Source organism: Coturnix japonica, chromosome Z (genome assembly GCF_054131305.1).
Source record: "Coturnix japonica strain WE chromosome Z, WE-NBRP24, whole genome shotgun sequence".
Classification (NCBI taxonomy): Eukaryota; Metazoa; Chordata; class Aves; order Galliformes; family Phasianidae; genus Coturnix; species Coturnix japonica.
In genome coordinates, this window is record NC_140702.1 from 56,671,795 (window position 1) to 56,694,994 (window position 23,200).

The 23,200-nt window shown below is 39.4% G+C and overlaps 1 protein-coding gene across 9 annotated transcripts; it reads right to left on the reverse strand.

Moving 5' to 3' along the window:
* Nucleotides 1–950: 950 nt before the first annotated feature.
* On the reverse strand, nucleotides 951–22,939 carry MIER3 (MIER family member 3). 9 transcript variants are annotated; one of them, XM_015848755.3, is made up of 13 exons: nucleotides 22,721–22,906; nucleotides 21,970–21,994; nucleotides 19,592–19,737; nucleotides 17,378–17,512; nucleotides 15,396–15,516; nucleotides 13,515–13,600; nucleotides 13,252–13,324; nucleotides 9,721–9,872; nucleotides 9,212–9,293; nucleotides 7,505–7,599; nucleotides 5,287–5,414; nucleotides 4,967–5,112; nucleotides 951–4,883 (listed from the first exon to the last, which is right to left on the reverse strand). In XM_015848755.3, the coding sequence occupies exons 1-13, from the start codon at nucleotides 22,727–22,729 to the stop codon at nucleotides 4,426–4,428; spliced, it is 1,656 nt and encodes a 551-aa protein (XP_015704241.2). In that variant the 5' UTR covers nucleotides 22,730–22,906; the 3' UTR covers nucleotides 951–4,425. The 9 variants fall into 9 exon arrangements, with proteins under 9 accessions (XP_015704241.2, XP_015704242.2, XP_015704245.2 ...); XM_015848756.3 differs by having other exon boundaries at nucleotides 7,505–7,596; nucleotides 22,721–22,893; XM_015848759.3 differs by having other exon boundaries at nucleotides 21,778–21,994; nucleotides 22,721–22,876.
* Between the last annotated feature and the right edge of the window lie 261 nt (nucleotides 22,940–23,200).

Genomic DNA, 23,200 nt, shown 5'->3' on the forward strand with positions numbered 1-23,200 from the left:
CCGGAGCCTTGCATGAGGTTACACCCACCTCTGTGGCTCTGGCACCTATGGCAGCCAGATTGCGTGCTACCCCTCTCATAGTTTATCTGGCACTGATCTTACGCCAAATCACAAGGAAAGGAGAGGTGCAGCCTGTCACCAAAGCGTTTTTGGGCACTTTGTTTTGCACCTTCTAGCAATCATCATTAGAAAAGAGACACAATTCACATCTCTTCATCTTAACTCGTGGAGAAAGGAAAGTGCAGCTCGTTAGATTACTTGTCAAAGTGACTCTTTTGCTGGTTACATTTACAATGAGCTTGCACTCCAGGCAGCTATGCTTTATTTAAAAAAATCCATTCTTTACCTGAAGATTTATTGTTCCAATCATGGCAGAAATATGCACGTTGGGCCTAGGAAGCCTCACACTAACTGCAGTGCTTGGTGGAACAGCAGTTACTCAGAAGCAGCACGGTGCTTCTCAGAGTTCAATTTCTTGAGGAAAACATGTAAAAAGCACTTCTGATAGTTCAAGTTAAGTACAGTCAACCTAAGCAGAGTAAGATTTTTCTTGTCCATAGCTGTAATTGAGCCTGATGGGTGGATCTAAGCTGTGGATTCAAGGATTTGGGCAAGTTTTCTTATACAGAGAACAGGAATGTATTCTGCAGTGCTTACCATGCAGTCTGAATATGGGGCTGAGCTGCTGTGCTGTTCTTGGAAGCTATGGTTAAGTCCCAGCTAAGATTTTGCTGCACTTAAGGCGTAAGGTTTGAGGGAAATCACTGCTTATTATGTATAAAATATATAATCACTGCACTTTATTACGTGCAGAGCCGCTGGTTATCTTTTTCACTCCTACTTGAGCGTTACTCACAACAGCTGAGAATATATCCAGAGTTGGTGCTAAGCACATCTGAAAACAAAATAGCAAACACGCTGCAGATGCATGAAAAGCTTTACAAGTAAAGAAAGGTTTCCAGACATTTATTTCTGGAACTGTACACCAGGTATTAAAATACAACAAATACAAAATAATGCTCAAAAAAATCAGTGTTTATGTACAAATATTAAAACCAATGCAACGATAGCGACTTCCTCTTGAACATCTGACTGATACTACAGCATGTTCCGATTGTCACTAAGTTTACTGTTATGCACAGGGTACTCGCTTTGAGAATAACTGGGATCTCTGCTTTATTAAGAGGACTATGACCATACTGTGTCTTACAACTGATAGCAATTTCCTTTTTTTTTTTTCTTTTTTCTTTATTTTTCAGTGAAAAATAGGAATGAAAGAAAAAATAGTAACCTGGTAATTACTTTATAAATTACACTGTATATTTAGTTTCTCGATCTGTAGGCAATGTGCTTGTGGTGCTGGGCAAGCAGTGACCCCGTTGGTCAGTCGATCCATTAGTTTACATTCAAAGTTAAAGTATGCACTAGAGGCTTTGGTTAAATTACGTAGTATCGTTACGTTCTACTGCATCTGAAGTTCTCAAACACTTTTGACCCTCAGCTTTAAAAACTGAAAACAAAACAATTGCACACTTCATTGACCTAATTGTACACAATTTAGTATTCTTCAGACAGTATCGTACACCCTTCAAGTAAATTCAGCAGTTTGACCATGACGAGAGAAAAACTAAACACGTAGAAATCTATCATGAGAAGACGATGCGTGACTAAGAAAAGTAAAGGTATTGCTATAATCACAGCACCAGTTACACTTCTAAATGAATCAGCTATCCTCCTCAGGCTCCCTGTAGGTTAAAAGGATACATTTACCAACACTGCAATTGCCCATTGTGGATTTTTGGTTTGTCTGTATGAAGAAGTGTGGCAAAGGACAAAGAATTTATCACAGTTCGTTACAAGAATTGTGCTCCACCCCCCCAGAACCAAAGCAACACCATTTCTTCCTATGCTTGCAGTTCAGTTATCTTCGTGCTGACTTCCAAAACACAATTCTTTTAATAAACAGTAACAAGTCCTCCATTTAAATGCTTAAAATGAGAGAAAAATAAGTAAGTCCAGCTTTTAAAAGAAAAAAAAAATAAAATTCAATAAATAGCTATTTTACATGGATAAAGTCATAGTGGTACAAATTTATGAATGTCACATCAAGCATGCACAAAAATGTTCCTATACACAGAAGTAGTCAGAAAATATTGAAATAGATATCTAAAAAGATATGAAGAATTTACATATTTACAAAATCTTGCAAATTATTGCCTCATTTTAACAAGGAATTAAAAGTAAACGATACCAGCTAGCTGGCCAACAGGCCAAACAAGATCAGCATTTAAAAACCTATCAGACTAGCTGGAATTCATTTTTCTCTCATACCATTTTCTGCATTTTGGTCAAAAGTCTCTATTTAAATAACTAAAGTGTCCGTTCAACTTGCTGACAATCCATACCTTAGACAAGCCCCTGTCTACATTAAGATCCCAGCAATGCATAGATAAACTGAATATATTACTGCATCAGCTAATGAGAATGGGCATGTTCATTTAAGTGCAACTGGTATAAGCATTCAGTCATCTCTCTATAATGATTTTTATACACACCAGCCACTCGCTGTAAACCCATACATAAAACTTGAATGTATAACAACGAAGGATTATGGGCAGTATTTTACAAAATTACATAAAATGTGTTGATTCGCCAACAGAAAGAAACAAGGTACAAAGTTCAGCACAAAACACAGCAACAAGAAGCTGACAACTTGGCTAAAAAATGTCAGAGTACAACACAGGGCCCAGGCTACCTGTTATTTACTGTGTACTTGGCAGAATTACATACTTCAGATGTGTCAGTTAAAAATGGATTACAACACTTCCTATACTTTTGTCCACTGTGCTAAATTGATTTGTTTTTAATACGGTAAATGTGCTATTGTGTAAACACTTCAAAGCAATCTTCATTACAATGCTGTAAAGAAAACTCCATACTCTGCATCCAAGACTCAGGATGTCAATGCAGTTCACAGTATGCATAATAAATACCCTCTTCCCTTTCAAATACTAAAGTCACTACTTTCTAGTTACTCAGCACGACCTTGAAGCAACCATTACAAATATCAACAAGGCAAACTTAACCACTTGAATAACGAAAACAAGGTAGTGGCAATTAAATTTGTAACACGAGGAAAAGCGGTCATCTTCCTGAAATGAGGTTCCCAGCTTCATTAAAACTGCATGTTTTATGCTACAAAATATCTTACTTGGTTTGGTTCAACTCCACCTCAAGAATCAGAACAAGCTGCTGCAAGACAAACTTTCTGGATGGTTGAATCACACTCCATGATGAAAACAAAACAAAATATTACTGAAGCAATTACAGTTGCTTTTACGTGAAGTTTTTTTCCTCATCCTTTCCTATTTGACCAGCGTAGCAAAGTGCCTTTTTTCAGCCCATGACCTTGCCAAAGCAAACAAATGAAATTCACACTAAAGAAAGGCTTTTAAATACACACCTCAAGGCTCTACTACTTCTACATAAACTAGACAGTCCCTTTAACACTTTGAACTGCAGTGCTCCAAGTAATTTGTCTTCCAAAACACAGACTGTTCAGTGGTAAATCCTAAGCTGCGCAGACTGCAGCGCTCTGCAACATCAGCTGCCTTAGGAAAGTTATACAAGAACATTATTCTTCAAAGTTGTGGACAAACACACCAGAACACAACAGCCTAATACACATTCTCTGTTTACGCCAGTAAGTTAAAGTACACAGACACTCCTGGCAATATAATTACTTGTGTACGGTAGCCATGGCCTGTAATTCTGCAACAGCATCCAAGTGTAGGTCTTCATACTTTACTCATGGTAAGTTCCTTGTGCTAGCTTCCACCAAGATGAACTTGCTGTTTTGTAAACTGAAGTGCTCTAGTTTAGTATCACATGAGAGAAGGTTCCATTTAAAAAACATCCTTGTGTGTTTGTGCAGTTTAAATTAAAGAAGCCTATCCCTGCCTTTATAAGAAAAAAAAACCAAAAAAACAAAAATGCTACATTGCACAGGGATCAGGATAGGTACCTGTAAACATTGTTATTCCACTGTATCTGTTACAGCAAAAGTAACTTAGGCTAAAAAGCCACTCCAATCAGTTCAGAAGTTCTGTGCTGGTTTTGAGTTGGTGGCCTCTGTCTACAGGCTTTAAAAAAATAAAATAAAAAAAAAAATTGAAGCAGAGCTTAAAGCTGCACCACAGAGTTCTCTTAGTCCCAAACTCTGCCAAATATCATACGACATTTCCACATTTATGGACTGAAAAAAGAAATTACTCTTGATAAATCAAGATATAGTTCTATACATACAAAGACATCACTGATGTCATACAGTTCAAACTTCCAGTGAAAGACTAAGCAAACCTGACAGCTCCCATCAAGTTTACTACTACTGCATAATATACCCACTGTTTGTTTCACTTCCCACAGTCATTCTGAATGAAGGGCAGTGTGTTGGTGAAGAGTGTGGGTGTTGATAAAACCATTTGTCTCATTTGAAGATAGACTGCTGAAGTCAGCCACTGAAACAGCCATTTTGGCACTGGTAATATGATGTGTGTGGTTCTCAAAGTCCACACCAAGGTTATTTACAGAGACGTCATTCATGAACGATTCTGGGACAGCAATTCCCATTTTCAATCTCTTTGCAGGTCTTTCTGTCTCTTCACTGCACATGTTCATTGGGTTTAGCTCTGAATGATAAAAGCCAGTCTCAAATAAATTAAAACAATCACTTTCACCATTGCTTGGCAAGTTAAGCAGTTCTTCTGTTCCAACAGGCACATGATTAACTGGTGCTCGGGGTAAGCTGTCCATAGGAGAAAAAGCATCATCCAGGCAGTTCACATCTGAAGTGTGGCAGACTGTTGCTACGCTGTTTGTCAATGCTGGAAAAAAATATGAAACCAAGGTAAATGAAATGGCATTTTATGAAATCACAAGATTTTATATTTTTTTGGCCTTGATTTACCTGTCAGCTCATTGGCAGTGATGGAGTTCAGAATGCTTAGCTGTTGATCAGGAATGGTTTCTGTTCGACTATTAGATGTTAAGACTGAAGAATGCACTGCTCCACCATGGGCTTCTGCTTCATCTACCAAACGATCCATGTAATCTCTAGAACAATAATACGTTCATAACGGGTTATTTAACATGAAGTCAAGGCCTAGAATGATGATGGATTTGATTTCAGTTACCATAGCTACTGCAGCATGCTGCAATGATGGGAAGGGAAAAAATCTTCTACATTTAAGATTTGCTACAGCTAGCATATACCAATATTGTACTTACGTAACTCCCGGATGATGGTTATATCTCTTCTTTCCAAATCTTGTTTGCTGAGCAAAGTAATCGTAACGTTCTGACTTTTTCCACATGTAATAGAAAGCCACACACTCAGCAACTGTTCTGCTTCGTACCTGAAGGAAGGCAAGAAAAATAGACCAGATTTATGTGCAGCCGCTTTGCCATCTCCCCAGTTCCCATATCCCTGTCAGCTTTACTTAGTGTCTGGAACAAAACAACTAAGAGATCTCACAGAGATCTGCAGTTTCAAATAACTGCAGAAACGTACACAAATAACTGATAAATGAACAACATTAAATATTCAAACAACAACAAAAAAAATGCATTCTTGTTGAAAAAATGTTAAGGACTCGTAAAACACATTTTGATCTACGTTAATGGTTCACCTTATTCACCAAAATAGGCACTGCTACGCAAAGTCAGATTCTCAGAGAAACTGCTACTTCTACCTATACTCTTACAGAAGACAGAATCATAGAATCATTTAGGCTGGACATCACCTCTGGGACTACCAAATCCAATTGTTAACCTAGCACTACCAAGTTTACCACTAAATCATGTCCCTAAGCACCACATCTATGTGTCTTTTAAATGCCTCCAGGAATGGTGATAACTACTTCCCCAGGCAGCTCCAATGCTTCATAACCTTTTCAGTGAAGAAATTTCTAATATCCACCCTAAGCCTCCCTTGGTGCAACTTGAGACCACTTCCTCTCGTCCTCATTCATTGTTTGGGAGAAAAGACCGACCTCATAACAACCTCCTTTGAAGCATCTGTAGAGAGTGATAAGGTCTCTCTGGAACCTCCTTTTCTCCAGCCTAAATGATCCCAGCTCCCTCAACTGCTCTTCATAAGACTTGTTCTCCAAACCCTTTGCCAGCTTCACTGACCTTCCTTGGACACTCCCCGGCACCTCAAAGTCTTTTTTGTATTGAGGGGCCCAAAACGGAGCATGGTACCTGAGGTGCGTTCTTTCTCACCAGGGCTGAGTCTAAGACAATAACTTCTGTAGGCCTACTGGCCACACAGTTCCTGAAACCTGTGAACACAGCTGCCTCATGTTCAGCTGGCTGTCAACCAGTAACACCAGGTCCCTTTCTGCCAGGCACCTTTGCAGTCAAACTTCCTCAAACTCGCATCACTGCATAGGGTTGTTACTACCCAAGTAGAGCACCCAGCATTTCACCTTGTTGAATGCCATACAACTGGATGTTGTCCATCAATGCAGCCTAGCCAGATCTTTCTACCCTTAAGCAAATGAACTCTCCCGGATGGTACTGTCTGCACCACAACTCTTTGGGCCCAGCCACTCAGCCAGTTTTTTACCCAATGAAGTGTACATGCATCCAAGCCATGAGCAGACAGTTTCTCCAGAATAATTCTTCAAATCATGTGCCTTCCTGCATGTTGTAAAAATTATTAAAAATACATACTTTTAAATGATTTTTTCCTATCTCTAGTGAATTACTATTTATTGGTAAGGTGCATTTAAAGTCTCAGCTGCCCAAAGGTTTCTCATAGGACAGGTTAAGGCAGATATCGAGCAGGCCTAGCTGATTGTTCTTCAACAGCAACTACAATGCTGTAAAGTTTACCTAAACTATGGCAAATACACCAGACTCCTAAAGAAAAAGATATCCTCAAGATGACATCAAACAATAAAAGAAGTATGGAAAAAAATTGGAAATATGCATATTGTCAACTGTACCACAAAGTACTATCTTTTTATTTTAAAAATATCATCCTTATTCTTCATGTACAGAAAAGTCAATTATAAGTAATCCAAATCAAGATTAGAACTCCATAATTAGTCAGAAAACAGAGCCCTGGTTGACAATTACACCACTTTCTTCAAAAACATGAAGAGCTAAGCCTGTTTCTGTGCAGTTACACCCTCCTGATGACAGAGACTTAAGACAGTTTCCCCTCATGGTCTTAATAAAGAAGTACTATACTTCTAGAAGAGAGAGACATTTAAACTAAAATATAATATAAACACATAAATATAAGTGATGTCAATTTAAGTCAGCTTCAGAGATGGTCTCATTCAGACCTTCCAATGATACATGCTGTAAAGTTAACACAAAAAAAGTCAAGCTCGATGTAACATGGTAGCTCTTATTCCACACTCCTGCATGAATGTCACAGATGGTCAGCATTTTATCATCTACTAATTCTTCCATTTAATTGTAAAACACTAACCTTGTTTTTTTGGATGAGATGAAAGTCTTTACCATAAATCAGAAGAGCATGTTCAAAACTTCTGCATTCTTCTTCTGTCCATGCTGTCATCTCTTCTAGACAGTAACAAAAATAACACTTAGAATTTATTTTTGCTTAAGAAAACTTTTCACAGAGAGTAAAATAACTGTGTTGTTAATGCACAAATACAGAAACACACTCTAAAACTACAGGTCAGTTATCTGGACTCATTTTTTTATATGCTGTATAGATATCCTCTCTGAAATATAACATTCTTTTTTTATAAAGATTCATAAAAGTTTGATTTCTAAAATCTTTCATCCTTGAGGGCAAAGGACATTAAAGAATTCTTATATGTCGTTTTTTAAGAAGTGTGTTATCAAAAAGAAACAAGGCTTAAAAGTACCACCAGAGTATCAGTGAGATTATTCCTCTGAAGTACTTCTTTTACATAGGACACAAAGAGCAGTGATTGTTGGAAAAAGGAGCAACAACTTGTTTGCTCCAAAAACCTGCAGACTGTAAAACTGAATTTAGTTTTAAAAGTAAAAATAAAATCGCTTAAAAAAAAAGCATGTAAGCAAAGGGTTAATATATTGCATGGTTCTCTGTGTTTTACCTAATATACGATCTAAGCAAGGTATTCAAACTATTTGAGTACATCAGTTCTGTTTCAAATATTGTTGCTTTCCTGGATCTAAGTAAATAAAAATACAAATAAAAGAGAGATTTTCAAAATGATAATTCAAAAAACTTCAGCTTTCAGTCAGGGAAAAAAATCTCAAAACATTTCTGGAAGCAAACACTGAAACAAAGACCTTCCTGCTCCCAGATGAAGGCTCTAAGTATATGACTATGAAGTCATTTTCTTTTTTTCTCAACCCATTAATTTTGCACTACTTTCTACAGAGTTCTCAGCCATCAAAGAGAAGATCTCCATGTAAAGTCTCACAGTTAAGAAAACACCTCAAGAAATGTGGATTTTAACTCTCATCAAGAGAACAAGCAGTGAACTTCAGCAAGTAGCACAGACCATACCATAAAACCAAAAGGACAGGAATTGAGAGTGTTATCATTCTTCACTATTTTTAATGAGGACATTCTAAGTCCTATTTGAGCAGGGCAGTGGTGAGGAGTGTGAGTACCAGTCCTTACATAACAGGGCTTCCAAGTCACAAAGAGGCAGAGCTATTTTTCAATCCCAGAACAGGAAATTAGATCCTGGAGAGTTGGGGGATTTAGGACATTGTATTTCTACTGTTTGGCCCTCTTCCTGTACATGAGCTTTCTAAGCAGGGCACTGATATTCCTTATAGTTCCATTAAGTTGTATATTATCTGGTATAAATGACATCAGATTACAGTTGACCATGATCTCAAACAGGCACTATCACTGAGTGAGAGCAGTCTCATGGAAGAAAAATCACAGCTTCCTGTCCATCCGTCAGTCTGTATTATTCTTACAATAGAAGCAGAGGAAAGAAGGAAATAAAAGCTGTAAAAGCTGATCTTGCAAACTTGTATAAAGTTGGAAACTTCTCTAGTAGAAAATTCCAAATGACCAGCCAGATTACACTTGCCTGTGCTATATATATATCATGGCAACAGAAATGCCTGTCAATGTTTCTTACATGGTGTTTTTCTACACAAGTTTTACAATTCTTTCATTCAAATACACTTTTCTGAAAAATCAGGAACTATTTCTTACCCTGAGATGCTTTTCCATTTGAACAGTACCTCTCAATTGCTTCTTTAACATTATGGCTACTCTTCAGAAGTTCATACAGTGCCTGTAAAATAAAAGAACTCAGTGTTTGCAAACATCAAATCTAAACTTACAAAGCCAGTTTTTCAGTGAGCACATATCATGTCAAAGAGAATCTGTCTTTATAGATGATAAAAACATTAAAATAACAACCGAAAACAAAACCTTCCCCAAGTTGAAGCAAATACAGAATGTGAGAAGCAATTATTAAAAAATCTGAATCTGTCAAAAGTGTGGCAATCAGAAGCTTCGCAACAGTGCCAACATTAAATAATACTTAATTAACACAAATAAATGTCAAATAAGATCCTGATAACATCTAACGAAAATAAAACAGAGAAACAAAGCATCAGAGAAACTAAGTATTGCTACCTTTATAATACAAGCAGAGAAAGAAACACATGTTAATTACAAAGCAATATGTCACAAATAGAACAGGATACTAAACATACTTGTTCATTATCCCGTGTATGTAGCCCTTCCGGAATTCTGCCAATTAATTTTTCATTTCCTGTTCTTAAGGAGGTTTCAAAAAGGTATTCTTTAACTTTACTTTCTGAGATCACATCAGGTTTCCAAAGTAGATGATCTTCATTTTCATATGCTGTTGAAACAGAAATACATTAACACCAAGTATGACATTTTAAAGACTATAACATAAAAACCTATTTTGCAAAGATAGTGAATGCAGAAGAAACAAAATACTACATTTCTTGTAAACTGTGGATTACTTTTTGTCCAAAAGCCTTGGTTAAGAGACAGACTTGCAGAACGATACGGTGAAGAGATTCAGGTTCTAAGAAAATCAGATAATGGAGGACAAAACTCTTCAGTCTACAGAGGCCTAGTCCATTGACTGATGGATGATCAAGTCAAATTACCTAATGATATACATCATCTTCATACAAATTCAGCTGCTGCACAGAGCTGAGCCATGAGCAACACTGCATACGGTATGGGATAGCAGATTTAGGGAAAGGAAAAAAAAAAATACAAAAACCTGGTGCATAACAGCAGTTAAGAGAGAGAATTGTGAAACAATCCCACAGTCCACAAAGTCAGTGCAGGAGGTGCTCCAGACATGGCACAGGACAGGCCCATGGTGGAGCAGGCTGCCCCCCCGCAGTCCATGGACACCAAGTGGAGCAGATCCTCCTGTGCAGCCATGGTGGAGCTCATGGTGCAGCAGTGATGTGGACTGGAAGATGCTGCAGCCCATTGTAAGAACCCAAGAGGAGCTGTCCCAGGGCTGAAAGCATCACCTGTGGAGAGGACCCACAGGCTGAGGGAGACTTGTGCTGGAGCACTGTGGTCCTGAAGGATAGGCATTGTGGCACAAGCCATGCTGGAGCAGTGCTTGGAGAGCTGCTGCCAGCTGGGGATGGATGGCATTCCATTGGAGAGACCCACGTGGAACAAGGTCAGAGACTGAACCACAGTAACGTGTTCCAGACTGACTGCATCCCCCAATCCCTGCTCCCCTGTGCTACTCAGGAGGTGGTAGGAGGAAGGGAAGTAGGCAGGGAAGTAGGATTTAGTAGCTTGCTTTTAATTCTCATTGCTCTAGCCTGTTTGTAACAGGCAATAAATAACATTCACCCTCATATGCTGTCTGTCTTGCCTGCAATGGCAATTGTTGAATTATCTCCCTGTCTTATCACAATTTTTAAGCCCTTTTTTATCCTATTTTCTTTCCCTCATCCTCTGGGGAAGGAAAATAAGGGAACAGTGAAATGGAATTTAGCTAGCCATCAGTTCAAAGCACCACAAGCTGTTTTGAAGAAGTAATCTGTATTTAACAGTAAAGAGATATAATACTTTAACATTTCGAATATCATATGGTAGAGGGAAAGAGAAGAGAAGGATGTAACAAACTAGTCATTTTTAACTAAAATTTTTCTAAGCATATGTAGCAGAATGGAATTCGGGTGTGAAGATTGCAATTTCTTTTTCTGTTTACTAATGACCATATACTGTAAACAGCTTGTACACTGCATATTTTACAAGTAAACAAGATGCATAGTCCTTCTTTGTAGTACACTGAAACCAGATATGCACTTCTTAAGTAGCATGTTTGACAAGACATTAGCTTAGCGGCCACATGAAAAAAGTTGGCCTGAAACTTTGCCAACCTGTGCACACATTTAAATTCTAGATTAAGCTACAAAATCTGTTACTCCAATCAACTTATGTGATTAACACTGCACTTAATGCTTCATGCATACTCTTAGCAATGCAAAATCAGAGTTATTCACACAAAAGCACAGTGGCTGTTACTACGGAAGAGGCAAAGAGCATTCTCAAACCTCTCATATAACTGCAGGAAACAGTATAATGCAAAGGTGAGAAATAGAATTACCCCTGCTCAGAAAGTGCTGTTATGGCATAAGAATACAAAAAGCTTTCACAGAGACATGTTACAAATGTAACATTCACAGAAGAACCAAACTGCTATTTATCAACTCCACCAGCTGGGACTACGAAACAAAGATATAATTCCATTTGTCATAATATTACCACTTCTTCATGGAGTACAGATGAGGCTTTCAGAGTGACTTTTTACACAGGGGAGGGGAGGATTTCTGGATTACTGTAGTATAATTACAAAACTCTGAAGCCCAGGCAGTGAAGTAAATGCAGTGTTCCAGAGCACTTCCAGCCAGATCAGAGACAGGTCCAGCCCCTCAGAATGCTGCTGATGCTCAGATTCAATTTCCTTCTTTTAAAATCAGCCACTATAATCCAGTATTTCCATGCCTACTATTCTCAAGAGATGTCCCTGGGCTCTCCAATCTGAGAGCTACCTCATTGCTGGCCATATATTCAAGACTTACACCAGTTCTCTCCAGCACCAGGAAAGTTATCAGGTTTACCCCCTTTCTGGCATCCTCTGGTTATTCTCTAGCTCACGGCTGATACTAAAAAGGGATGTATAAAGAGCAAAAGGACTACACATATTAGTCTTGCTTTTATTCCTCTGCTTCAAGTAATTGGTAAGCATCAAGACTGAATCTTATGAAGAAGGAAACTGTTCTTGTCCCTAAGGCAATACAAGAGATGTTCACTCACTAATGCTTCCAGCTCTATAGTAAACATTCACCTCCTCTGTCACAAAGCATCATTCTTACAAAAGTACAGAAGCAGTTTATTATGATATAAAAACTTGACATGCTTCATTGGAATAATATTCCCACAAAATCTTGGAGTTTTAAAATGATTAACTGACAGAATAAGGAAAAATTACAGAAAAAAAAACCAAAAACAACAAAAAAAAAAACACCTTCCATTTATCAACGTACCTCCTAAACAGTTACAAATTTCACATCTGTTCCATACACAAGTTAACTTAACTCAGAACTTGTGGGTTTGTTTTTATTTTTAATTTCACAGCTGCATATACTGCATTTTTCCCCACAGGGAAGACTTTAAAAGATACCAAATAAAACTCTTAGTTATTTTTTTCTGTTCTAACACAACTACAGCTTTTAACCTAAACCGACAGAAAAACAGCATCATACCGAAAACATCACATCTCACAGATGGCAAAATGTGCCACAATCTACATTGTCTGCTCATTCTTTCGCCCACACAATTTTGCTCACAAAAAAACACAAGTAAAGAAAAACAACATTAAGAACATCTGAAATGTTAATTAAGTTAAACACTCACAGTCCAATTAGGATAATCCAAGGAAAGTTTTTCATTCCTGACCTAGTATTTGTTGTCTCCTCTGCCTACCAGATACTTCAGAACAAATGCTGTAATACACCTTCCTGTAAATTCTTGAGAATGCCATCTTGGAGCTGTAAAATCACACATCTGGGAAGTCATTATACGGCTGCACAACCTCAGTTTTCCAGTACTTTTAATGTCTCTGAGATTTTAACTAAAAGATTAACTGTACTCAAAATGTAAATTCTGTTTTTTCATCAACTGCTGTACGTAAGCATATGATAAAAAGTAGCATAGTCAGAAAAACATACCTTTCTCATTATCGCTGTGTCTGCCAAGGTACGGTGGAATTTCAGCCTGATACTGTGAACCAACCATTATTTCCTGAAGATGCAACAAAGGAAAAGAAGTATTAGCTTAACACTTTTCATATGGAAGCATAAAAAAGCACTATTAACTTGGCATTCAGCAGAGAATTCCAGAGTTAAGGTATGTACTAAAAATCTTAACGTAATTTTCTTAATAATAAAGACTTAATTTTAACTTATTGTCTGCTTGAAGAAATAGTTATTACCTTTCTCAGATCTTCAGATGAGTTACCATTGTCTGCTTCAACATCTTCACCATCTGATTCTTTATCTCCATCACATGTAGTGTTTGCTTCAGACAGAAAAAAAAATAACCTTGGTTTTAGCTAGGCAAGCCTTTATTACCTAGCAAAGACTACAATCAGAAGATTTAACTGAAGCACACATTCAAAACATTCTTTCAAACAAAACTGACACAACATGTAGTGAAGATGGAGCAGCAATACACAACATAGAATAAGCAAAAAAAAACAGCTCTGATTATTGTTTTCTATTTTCCCCCCCCCTTCAAGTATTTTGAAGAACAGATAATATTTTAGAATTTGGAAAAGATCCTGGTACTGAGTACTGAAGGAATTCCACTTTCAAGATGTGTAACCCTTGGTAGAATGGAAGCTACCGTTATAAGATGAAAGCTACTTTTGTCTTCTCAAAGTATAACAATCTCCAAAGCAGGGCTGTAATTTTAACTTCATTATGCATAACTAGAATCATCAACATCAGAGACCACATCTAACAATGTACAGACTGAGGCTGTTCTTTGGTCATTATTATATTCTCCAGTCTACTTCCTTTTGCTGTTAGAAATAGCAGATAACAAGCTGCATGGACTTACAACATAGCAATATGCCTAGATAATTACACAAAATTATTTGTTACTATTTGATCCAAATCAGGTGTCGGAAATGCTTAACTTAATCTTATCTTTCTCCCAGAGAAATGGACAGGAAACAGAAGAAAAGGAGAAACTTTCTGTTGTACAGAAAACTAGTATTTCCCATCATTTGATTTTAAAATGTCCAATCAAAAATTCAGACAGAGAAAGAGTATCATCCTCTTGTTGGCAGCTGAAAACAAAGATGGTTTCTTAATCCTGAGCAAGATGAGAGGCTAATCACCTTTTATTGTCATCACAAAGCTGCCACATTTCCAGTGTCATATTCATTATTAGTTCACAAGTAACCTTACTGACTACATTTAAATGCCAGCAAATTTGGGTTTAGTTTAATTTTAAAAGAGTTATAACTTTTAAGGTTTTATTATCTCCCTTTCAGTGAGTATCTTATCTTGCTGCTGATGCTGTAGTTTAAAAACCACAACTGTAAGTGACTGAGCAAGCACATCATCTTTATCATCCTTCTCTAGAAAGGTGAACTCTTCCAGAAATAGCTTAAGATAGCTAAATTAAAACCACGATAAAATTATTCACATTGTTCTAACTCCGCTACGCCAGCAAACAAACTGCAATAAGCAGAGAGGAATATGTGAGCCAGGATGAATAACTGAATCACTGGTTCTCAAATTTTTTCCACCACTGCTCTACAGGTAATGCAGTCTTGGTGGTCAAGGGTTCAAGGGCCCCATCCCATATAAAACCACTTTCTTTCACCCTAAGAATTCCTATAGAAATGTGCTGTTATGCGTGAAAGGAAATAATGACAAAGAAATCACAGCTTTACTCACATCCTTAGGTTGAATAGAAGACTCAGTTTAAAACAGCAGTTAAATTTTAGTAGTGAAAGACTAACTTAAAAGAACTGGTAATATATATATGTTATTTGTTAAAACAGTGAAAAATCACAGCACTCTTCAACAACTCAAGTAATTGCAGAAATGGGTGGTATTTTTAGAGACATTAGTTGGGCTTTAAGCAAAAAAAAGAGTATAAAGTACAGCATCAAGTACAGGTCTTTCAGGTAATTAGAAATGATGATCAAAGATGGCATCCATGTACAACATCTTACAAAGCGCTGTTCCTCAACTCCCAGTAAAATCAGTGGTACGCTGTGATTTTTAAACTTTAAGTTAGTAAGCTGAAAGCAATCCTTGAACTGTTTTGAGAATTATAATAAAACTAGTTCTCCTACATCGCAATGGCCGAGGAAAAAAATCTGTAGCCTCATGTGAAGTAACAGATGGCGTCAAGTCATCAGCAGAGGACTGTGTTTCTTCATCATCACCCGACAAGAGGTCTTTAGCTATTTCTTCCTGTATCATAAAAATAAAAATAAATAAATAAATAAGCAACCTCAAACTCGAAATGTCTATAATAAGCATAGCCTGGTGAGCACCTAGATTCATCTCAGACGCTTCTCCAACTGCTTCCAGCAGAAAACACCAAAACTGCCTCAAAAGTCTGCAGTGTAAAGAAGGCCAAAATTCTAATGGAACTTAGAGAGGCTGTTACCTCCTGAACTCTGAAAAAAGACAAATAGAGCTGACAGGCACATTTGCATGCTTTACAGAAAATAGATAATTGGTTATCTTCCCAAAATACAACAAAAAATAATATCTAAAAAGTATCCATCAGTTAAAAAAAGACAAAAAGAAGAAAAGGCAGAAGAAGCTGAATTTCTCCATTATCAGACATGCTTGAAGTTAGGAAGGGAAAGAACTGCATTTTTGTAGCCTCAACACAGTTGTGAATCCTGATGAGAATCCAATGCACAGAGCCATAATTATACCCTACTTTCTGTGGAGCTTACCACTACATCATACTTACAAAAAGTAAATATATACATATATATCTATACATATAAGTGTGTATACATACATACACACACATATTTTCTACGTACAGATTTTATAATCCAAACTACTAATTGGAATTGCATTATTACAAAACATAAGATTAAAATCTCAGAAATCAGTGTTAGACAGAAGCAGAAGTTTCAAGTTTTTACATCAGCAGCAGAACACACAGACACTGCAGACAAATACAATCTTACTCTCATTCCCCCAAGGAAGCTAAGATCTGCCTGAATAATATACATCTGAAAGAGATATTCCAAAGCATCATCCAGAAGTGTGTTATCAAATTATCCACACAAACTTTGATACATTTTATGTATGCTGGAATCCAGAATTATCCTTTCTGCATATTGCATATGTTAAAATAAAATGTATGAAAGCTGCTCCAAAACTAATGCCTCCGATTTCACTATGTTGGCCCATGATGTCAGAGGTGGAAATCAGTGGTATGGCAGCAGAGATCGAACCTTACCACTTAACATTTTGTTGCCATTCAACAGATTTCAGCAGAGGGGCAGTCTGACAAAGTGATGTCTGACATGGAAGTGCATCTTAAGCAAAGGTGCGTCACTGAATTCCTCCACGTGGAAAAAATGGCACCCACTGACACTCATCAACACTTGCTGAACATTTATGATGACCAAAGAGTGGAAGTGAGCATCACAAGGAGAGTGGTGCATTTCAGCAGTGGTGGCAGCAGTGTGACAGGTAAGCTGTGCTCCAGGTGGCTGTGCATATCTTTACTGGCAACACGCAGGCACTTGTTCAGCACTGGAGAAAATGCACAACTAATGATGGTGAGTGAGTTGGAAAAAAGAGTATTCTGTAGCTGAGAATTTGCTCTATTATATAGCGTTATCACTGTCTTTGTATCTGTTCCCATTTCCATGGAAATAAATAGGAGGCATCACTTTCAGAGCAATTTACACATCTCTGCAGAAAAAATCCCACTTCTATTTTGCAAAAAACAAAACAATCCCTTCTCTTCCTCACAAAAAAAAAAAAAGACCAACCAAAACCACACACAAATGTAGTCTTTTAGATGTGTTTTAAAATAATAGCTAACTTATCTTTCATTTGAATACACTGTCACTGAAATTCCTACGCATTTCTAAGTGCATTAATTACAAGAGAAACAGATTTTCAGGGTCCATGAATGATCAGTAAATTCAGAATAATATAGTTATTATTGATTATATTATATTGAAATTAACAATGATTAATATTTTATAACATCGAGAGATAGTAAAATGTAATCTGAGGTCACCAGGATTTCTGCTTTTGTACTGTAATATTGGGGAAGATGGTTCTGACTTACTTTATCTAGAGTCATATCTGGAAGTTCATCTGCAAGTTCACTTGGAGAGCTATCCGCACTGGAACCTGCCATAACTGGAATTGTCGGTTCATAGCCATAGAATGCCAGCAAATCTTCCAACGGCATGTTTCCTTCCTAATACAAGAGGATTTACAAACATTTCAACACGTTACCAAATACCTCTGAACAGTTCAGACCTGCAAGGAAAATATGTATTTTGATAGACTGAAGATTTAAAATATTTTCAGGCACAGTACTGAAATAATTCATCACCGCTTCTCTCTTGGGACATCACTATTAGCCATCAAGCTATCCAAGAAACCTGCTTACCAGATAAAACTAAGCAGTACTTGATGACTAAAAATTCGCTCAAAACCTGATTCATACTGCACAGCACGATTTACTCATATTTCTTCAAAACAGTGGTACACCAGATACACAACATCTCCCATAGAAAAGACAACTGCTGTAAAACTCAAACATTTTAGCACGACAAGCTACTTACAGCTACACGTGTGCATTCAAAAACCCACTAAAGTAGATCCAAATACCAACTTCTTATTCTTCATTTCCTATACAACATATCTTACAGTGACTGCTGCTGAGAAGTTAATAGGAGTAACACAGTTGTATCAGAAGAGGTTTAAACTAGACATAAGAAAGAATAACTCCTCTCAGAGGGTTCAGGCACTAGAATGGCTACCCAGGGAGGTGGTGGAGTTGCCATCCCTGGCAGTGTTCAATGGGCATCTGGATGAGGAGCTACAAGATATGGTTTAGTGGTTTGTTGTAGCTACGGTAAAGGGAGGACAGTTGGACTAGATGATCTTGTAGGACCTCTCCAACCTTGTGATTCCATGAGTCTATGAATCCGTTAACAATTCAGAAGGCAAGGAAAGTCAAGAGAAAGATGGATTTATAATGGAGCTGGTTCTTTTTCCTAACTGTTTTTGTTCAAGTGATTTTACTAAATATCACGTGTGCATCCTAAGACAACTAATAAGACCATGAATTGTAGAGAGTTGCCTTACTGAAGCCATCAAAGAATTAGAAATACTTTCCGATATTCATATACCTCTGAAAATTAAATCACCTTAAAAACTTTCTTGGTGAACTCATATACTGATTAAATTACTTGTTTTCTTTAGTCAGTTAAGGTTTAAGTCCTACAAAGACTTTTCACAAGGGATACACGCAAATACATGTACAAGTCTTTCAGGACCCACACCTAAACTAATAATGTATTTAAGATAAGTAGTTCTTGATTCTTTTTCCTTCCATTACAGAGACCATTTTGTGGAGTAATAACTCCAGTTTAACCATTAGACTTGGCAAGATACTTAGTTACCTTAATCACAAACTCATAATCAGCAAGAATATAATTATAAAGGTAGTACAACAAAAACCAAGGAATATAAAGACTGTTAGCTCCATAATTGGGAAAAAAAAAAAAAAGTGCAGGCTCCAAAAATACAGTTTTGTATTTGAATTCAGAAAATACACCATTTCAGAGCTCTTTATCAAAATCTGCAGTTACACTGAGTGATTTAAATGGGTCACTGAACGGTAATGCAAGTAGCACCAATTTGTGAGTGTTCAGCATTCAGGAGTCATTTAAAATGGGTGATCCACCGATGCAGATGAACAAGAGATATAAACAGGAAAAATACATAATTAAACAGCATAAAATACAACAGGAAAAGCAAACACGCATGTTGGTCATTCTGTACAACTGCTAAATGCCAAACCAATGAAACTGAGAAGGAAATTTACACAGCAAGCAATGGTGACCTATCATGCCTGAAACATGAACATCTTCCAGATTAAAAAAAAACCTACACGACTGAACAACAGAATGAAATACAGCTAGTTGTCACTTATTACTACTCAAAATGCATCCAACTTCTAAAATTACAACTAATAAAAAGCGTTATTAAATAATATGGCTCCAAAACCAGTTTTGGTAACTTCCCTCTAAAGTTTAAGCATTCTTAAAAGAAAAAGAACGTGAATTTAACATAAAACCTTTGAAAAGCCAGTTCAGCCTTTCTGTGAGGATACACTGCCATACCCGAACTATGATTTCCTCTTTTTAAACAAGCTGCAGATACGCTCTGCAGGACACTACATTACACAATCCAAACTGAGGAATGGATTGATTGCTTTTCTCAGGTCAGCGCAACACCCATGGACATTTGAAAAAGCCACTCTTACCTTTTCTAAATCTTCAATTTCAGAACCGAAATTTTTACTTTCTTCCATCATTTCCTCCTCTTCAAGAGTTCGCTCATCATCATAATCATGTACCAGCATTTCAGCAGAAGGGTCAAAGTCATGATCTTCAGATGATAAAGAGCCAACTATCAAAAAAGCCTAATATGAGACAAATTGTCTACAACATACAAAATTACACCACAGAAGAAGTTAAGGTTACATAAGTTCTTTTACATGCAAGTACAGAATTCTGAGTAGAACGACTCGAGCAAAATCCCAACTGCTTTACAAATTCAGCTGTTTTAGTTGGTATTCCATCCTCAAATTTACAAGGAATAGGTTCCATTTTTCCTCTAGCATTACAGAGTGAGTGTTTGAAAGAACTATCCAAATTACTGAAACAAAGTTTCAGAAACTACAGAAGAGACTGTTCAAAGCAACCTTGAAACTATCCCAAAAGATTCCAGATTCTGCAAGCATGTCAGCTGTATTTCATAAATTGAAGAGACTGATATGTAATTTCTGGTTCTGTTTATCATTATTTGTATGGTAACTAGCCTAGTTTTTCACTGGTACATATTTAACCTAGCTTACAATCAACTGTAAGCGCTCATACAATCAGCTTCCTACTAACTGCAACATAATGACTGAGATTTGCTGCAGGTTAGTTAAGCCTCACTGACATTTTATGAAAACTAGCTCAACTCTTAGCACTTGATCTAGAAAGAACAAACATGTCAGAATCTCAGGAAATATAGCGTAAAACACACTGGACATAACAAAGTGTTTCCAATAGATCCCAATACTCCATCAATCATGGTGATACTTCTGTGGTCAATACCCAACAGGATACCCATAAATAAAGTACTGTCATTATTTTAAATGCATTTTGTCAACTGTTGGAAAAGTTAACAGAAGACTCAACAAGTTACATACATGTGTATATTCTGGACCACAAAGTCAGTGTTCTGCAGTGAAAACTACTGAAACATAAGGTTGTTTTGCTCTTTAACGTTCATTTGCTTATAGCTTTCAGGCTGGAGAAAACAAAATTATCAGGATATTGCTCTTTTACTTCTAGTTTCCTCCTCTGGTTGTTACACATTAGTGCTCTGCTGAAATCTTAAGAGCAGCGGGGAAAAAATATTAAGAATCATTCCCACAGAAGAACTTATTTTCTTGATTCTCTAAAGATTTATAAATCTTCAATCTTCTTGTCAGAAAAATTAAAGCAGTGTTTCTCAGGCCATTGCTTCTGGCCTTCAAAGAGACATCTGAATACCTAACATTTCTGAGTCTTACAGCATCTAATTAATTTTTCAGTAATTATGCTAAGGATATGCCGCTTACATGCAGGTAATTAATATAAACTTTAGCTATAAATATAAACATTTAGCTTGCTCAAGACCATACTGTGCAAATTCATAATACTATGCCATAAGGAAACATTCAGGCCCCAAATGCTTGTTATTCACATGCAATTCATATTACGGCCTCGTGGATCACTCAGCACAGCCGATAGTAGTAATAAAATTACAATAAATACATTACATGTTGGATATTTCTCCTGTTGGCTCTTACATCCCAGTCCCACAGCTTTTCAAGAACTGACAACTATCTTTACCTAGCATACAAATATATTTACCCATACATACATATATGCTCATGATTGTTCATTCTAATTGCTCTTCTAACTCATTTTATGTTTGAATAACTGAAATGGACCATTGACACAACTCTCGGGCTTCAGATAAAAAAAGTCCCACTCAGCAGCTCTAACACTCAATATCCAATTTAAAAACATACTTAAGTAATATTAGGTCATTAAATTAAGCTAGAGCAGTTAAACAGAAAAGAAAGAACTAATGTGGAAAGCATTTAAATGCAAGCAAGCGCACTCCCCAGATAAGGATTCATGAAAAGCCCCGCTGCCATTACACACATTCACTTGCACAAAGTAATCCAAGAACCTAAAAGGTGGTTCCAGCTTCAATAATAGTGTGTAATTATACTTTTAAACACTTTCTGATATTACGAAGAAGGCAAAAATTCACATAAACTCGCAGTTATTAGCGAGAAGCACTTGCTCTCTCAGTCTCCCCTGAGTGCACAGTTTTCCTAAGATGCTGACTGAAAAGTGCATAAAACTTTGTTTTCATTTGGGCCCCAAGCAGCCAATTACTAACTGCGACTGGAGTTAAGGGAAGAACTCCACAGCGTGCATCCCTCTCCTTAAAACCAGGCAGACGATTAGTTACTTGAACGTGAAGCGCTAGAAAGGCTAGGAGGCAAGAGGGGATGGTTGCGGGAAGGAGCAGGAGGAGAGCGCGGCGTGTGGCGGCGGGCGGGGTGCCGGGCCGGGGCTGGCGAGGACGAACCTGGGCTCGAACTCCCAAAGGAAGCCTGCGGGGAGAGCAGAGGGTCGAGCGGGTGAGAATGGGGCCGCATCCCATACAGCAGGTCGAGTCCCCTCTCCCGTTCGTCCCCTTTCGCCGCGCCCCGTTGCAGGCCGCTAGCCTTCGCCTCCCACCCAACGGCCCCTGCATCCCACCGCCCGCTGCCCTCCCTCCATCGCTTGCCCGCGTCCCACCTGCCGCTCTCCGTCCCTCCACCCCCGGCCCAGAGTCCTCGCAGCGCGGTACCCGGCTCGGCGCTCCCGCTGCCCGCGTCCCCAGCTCGGGCGGGACATGACAGCGGCCGGCAGCGCAGACAGCCGGACCGGCCACCGCCTCTCCCCGGCTGGCAGCCCGGGGCTCGCTCCTCCTCCCTCCCTCCGGGCATTTCTCTACCGCCCGCGCTGCGGCGGCTCCGGCCGGTCCCGCGCCCCCCACGGCCCCACGGCGGCAGCCGCGCATCCCCGTGCGCCGGGCCCCGCCGGCCTCCCGCGGGCTGCGAACCCGGCACAGCGCAGCGCCGCCCGCCGCGCGGCCTACTCGCGCAGCCTCCCGCTGCCCCGCCGCCGGCCGCCCCAACGGCCGCCCCCCCGGCCCGCCGGGCTCTCCCGCGCCGCCGGGCCGCCCCGGAGCCTCCTCGCAGGGATGGCCGGGCGGACCCGGAGGGTCGGGCGGGCGCGGGATCCCTCGGGGAGCCGGCCGAACCCCGGCGCCCCGGCCCGCTTTCCCCGCTCACCTCCGCCATATTGGGACGATCGGGCTGAGCGACGGCGCTGCGCCGAGTGCCCGGATGGGGCCGCTAAGCCAATGGCAGCCGCCGAGCCCCAGCCGGAGCCGGCCGGGAGGGAGCGGGGGGACCGGCGGGACCGGGCTGGGGCGGAGGAGGCGGCACCGGGCCCGGAGCAGCCCCGGGACCACACCCACCTCCGGCGGAGCGGCACTCCCGCCCTGACCGCCGGGAGCGCTCTGCCCGCATCACCCGGCCCTGCCCCGCCGGATGGGGGCGCTGGGCGCCCGGCGCAGCCCGGGGCGTCTCTCGGCAGGTGTCCGCACCCGGACCGAGCCGGGTCTAGCTGAGGGGGCGCCGGGCCTTGTGCGGGGTTCACCCGGGGCGGCGGAAGCCCGAGAGCCGCCCTGAATTCTGCTCCGTTTTGGTAGCCGGCTGCGATATCTGCTGCTGCTGCCTCCGTGTCCGGCCCAACGGAGGATGAGTAGT

Excerpts from the sequence above, each read along its gene's own strand:
- MIER3 (XM_015848760.3), bottom strand. Across the intron at positions 13,601-15,395 it reads TTTTCCTCGGCCATTGCGAT|CAAACACTACATGTGATGGA; the intron begins GTAGGAGAACTA and ends TTCTGTCTGAAG. Across the intron at positions 13,325-13,514 it reads CATCTGAAGATCTGAGAAAG|GAAATAATGGTTGGTTCACA; the intron begins GTAATAACTATT and ends TTGCATCTTCAG.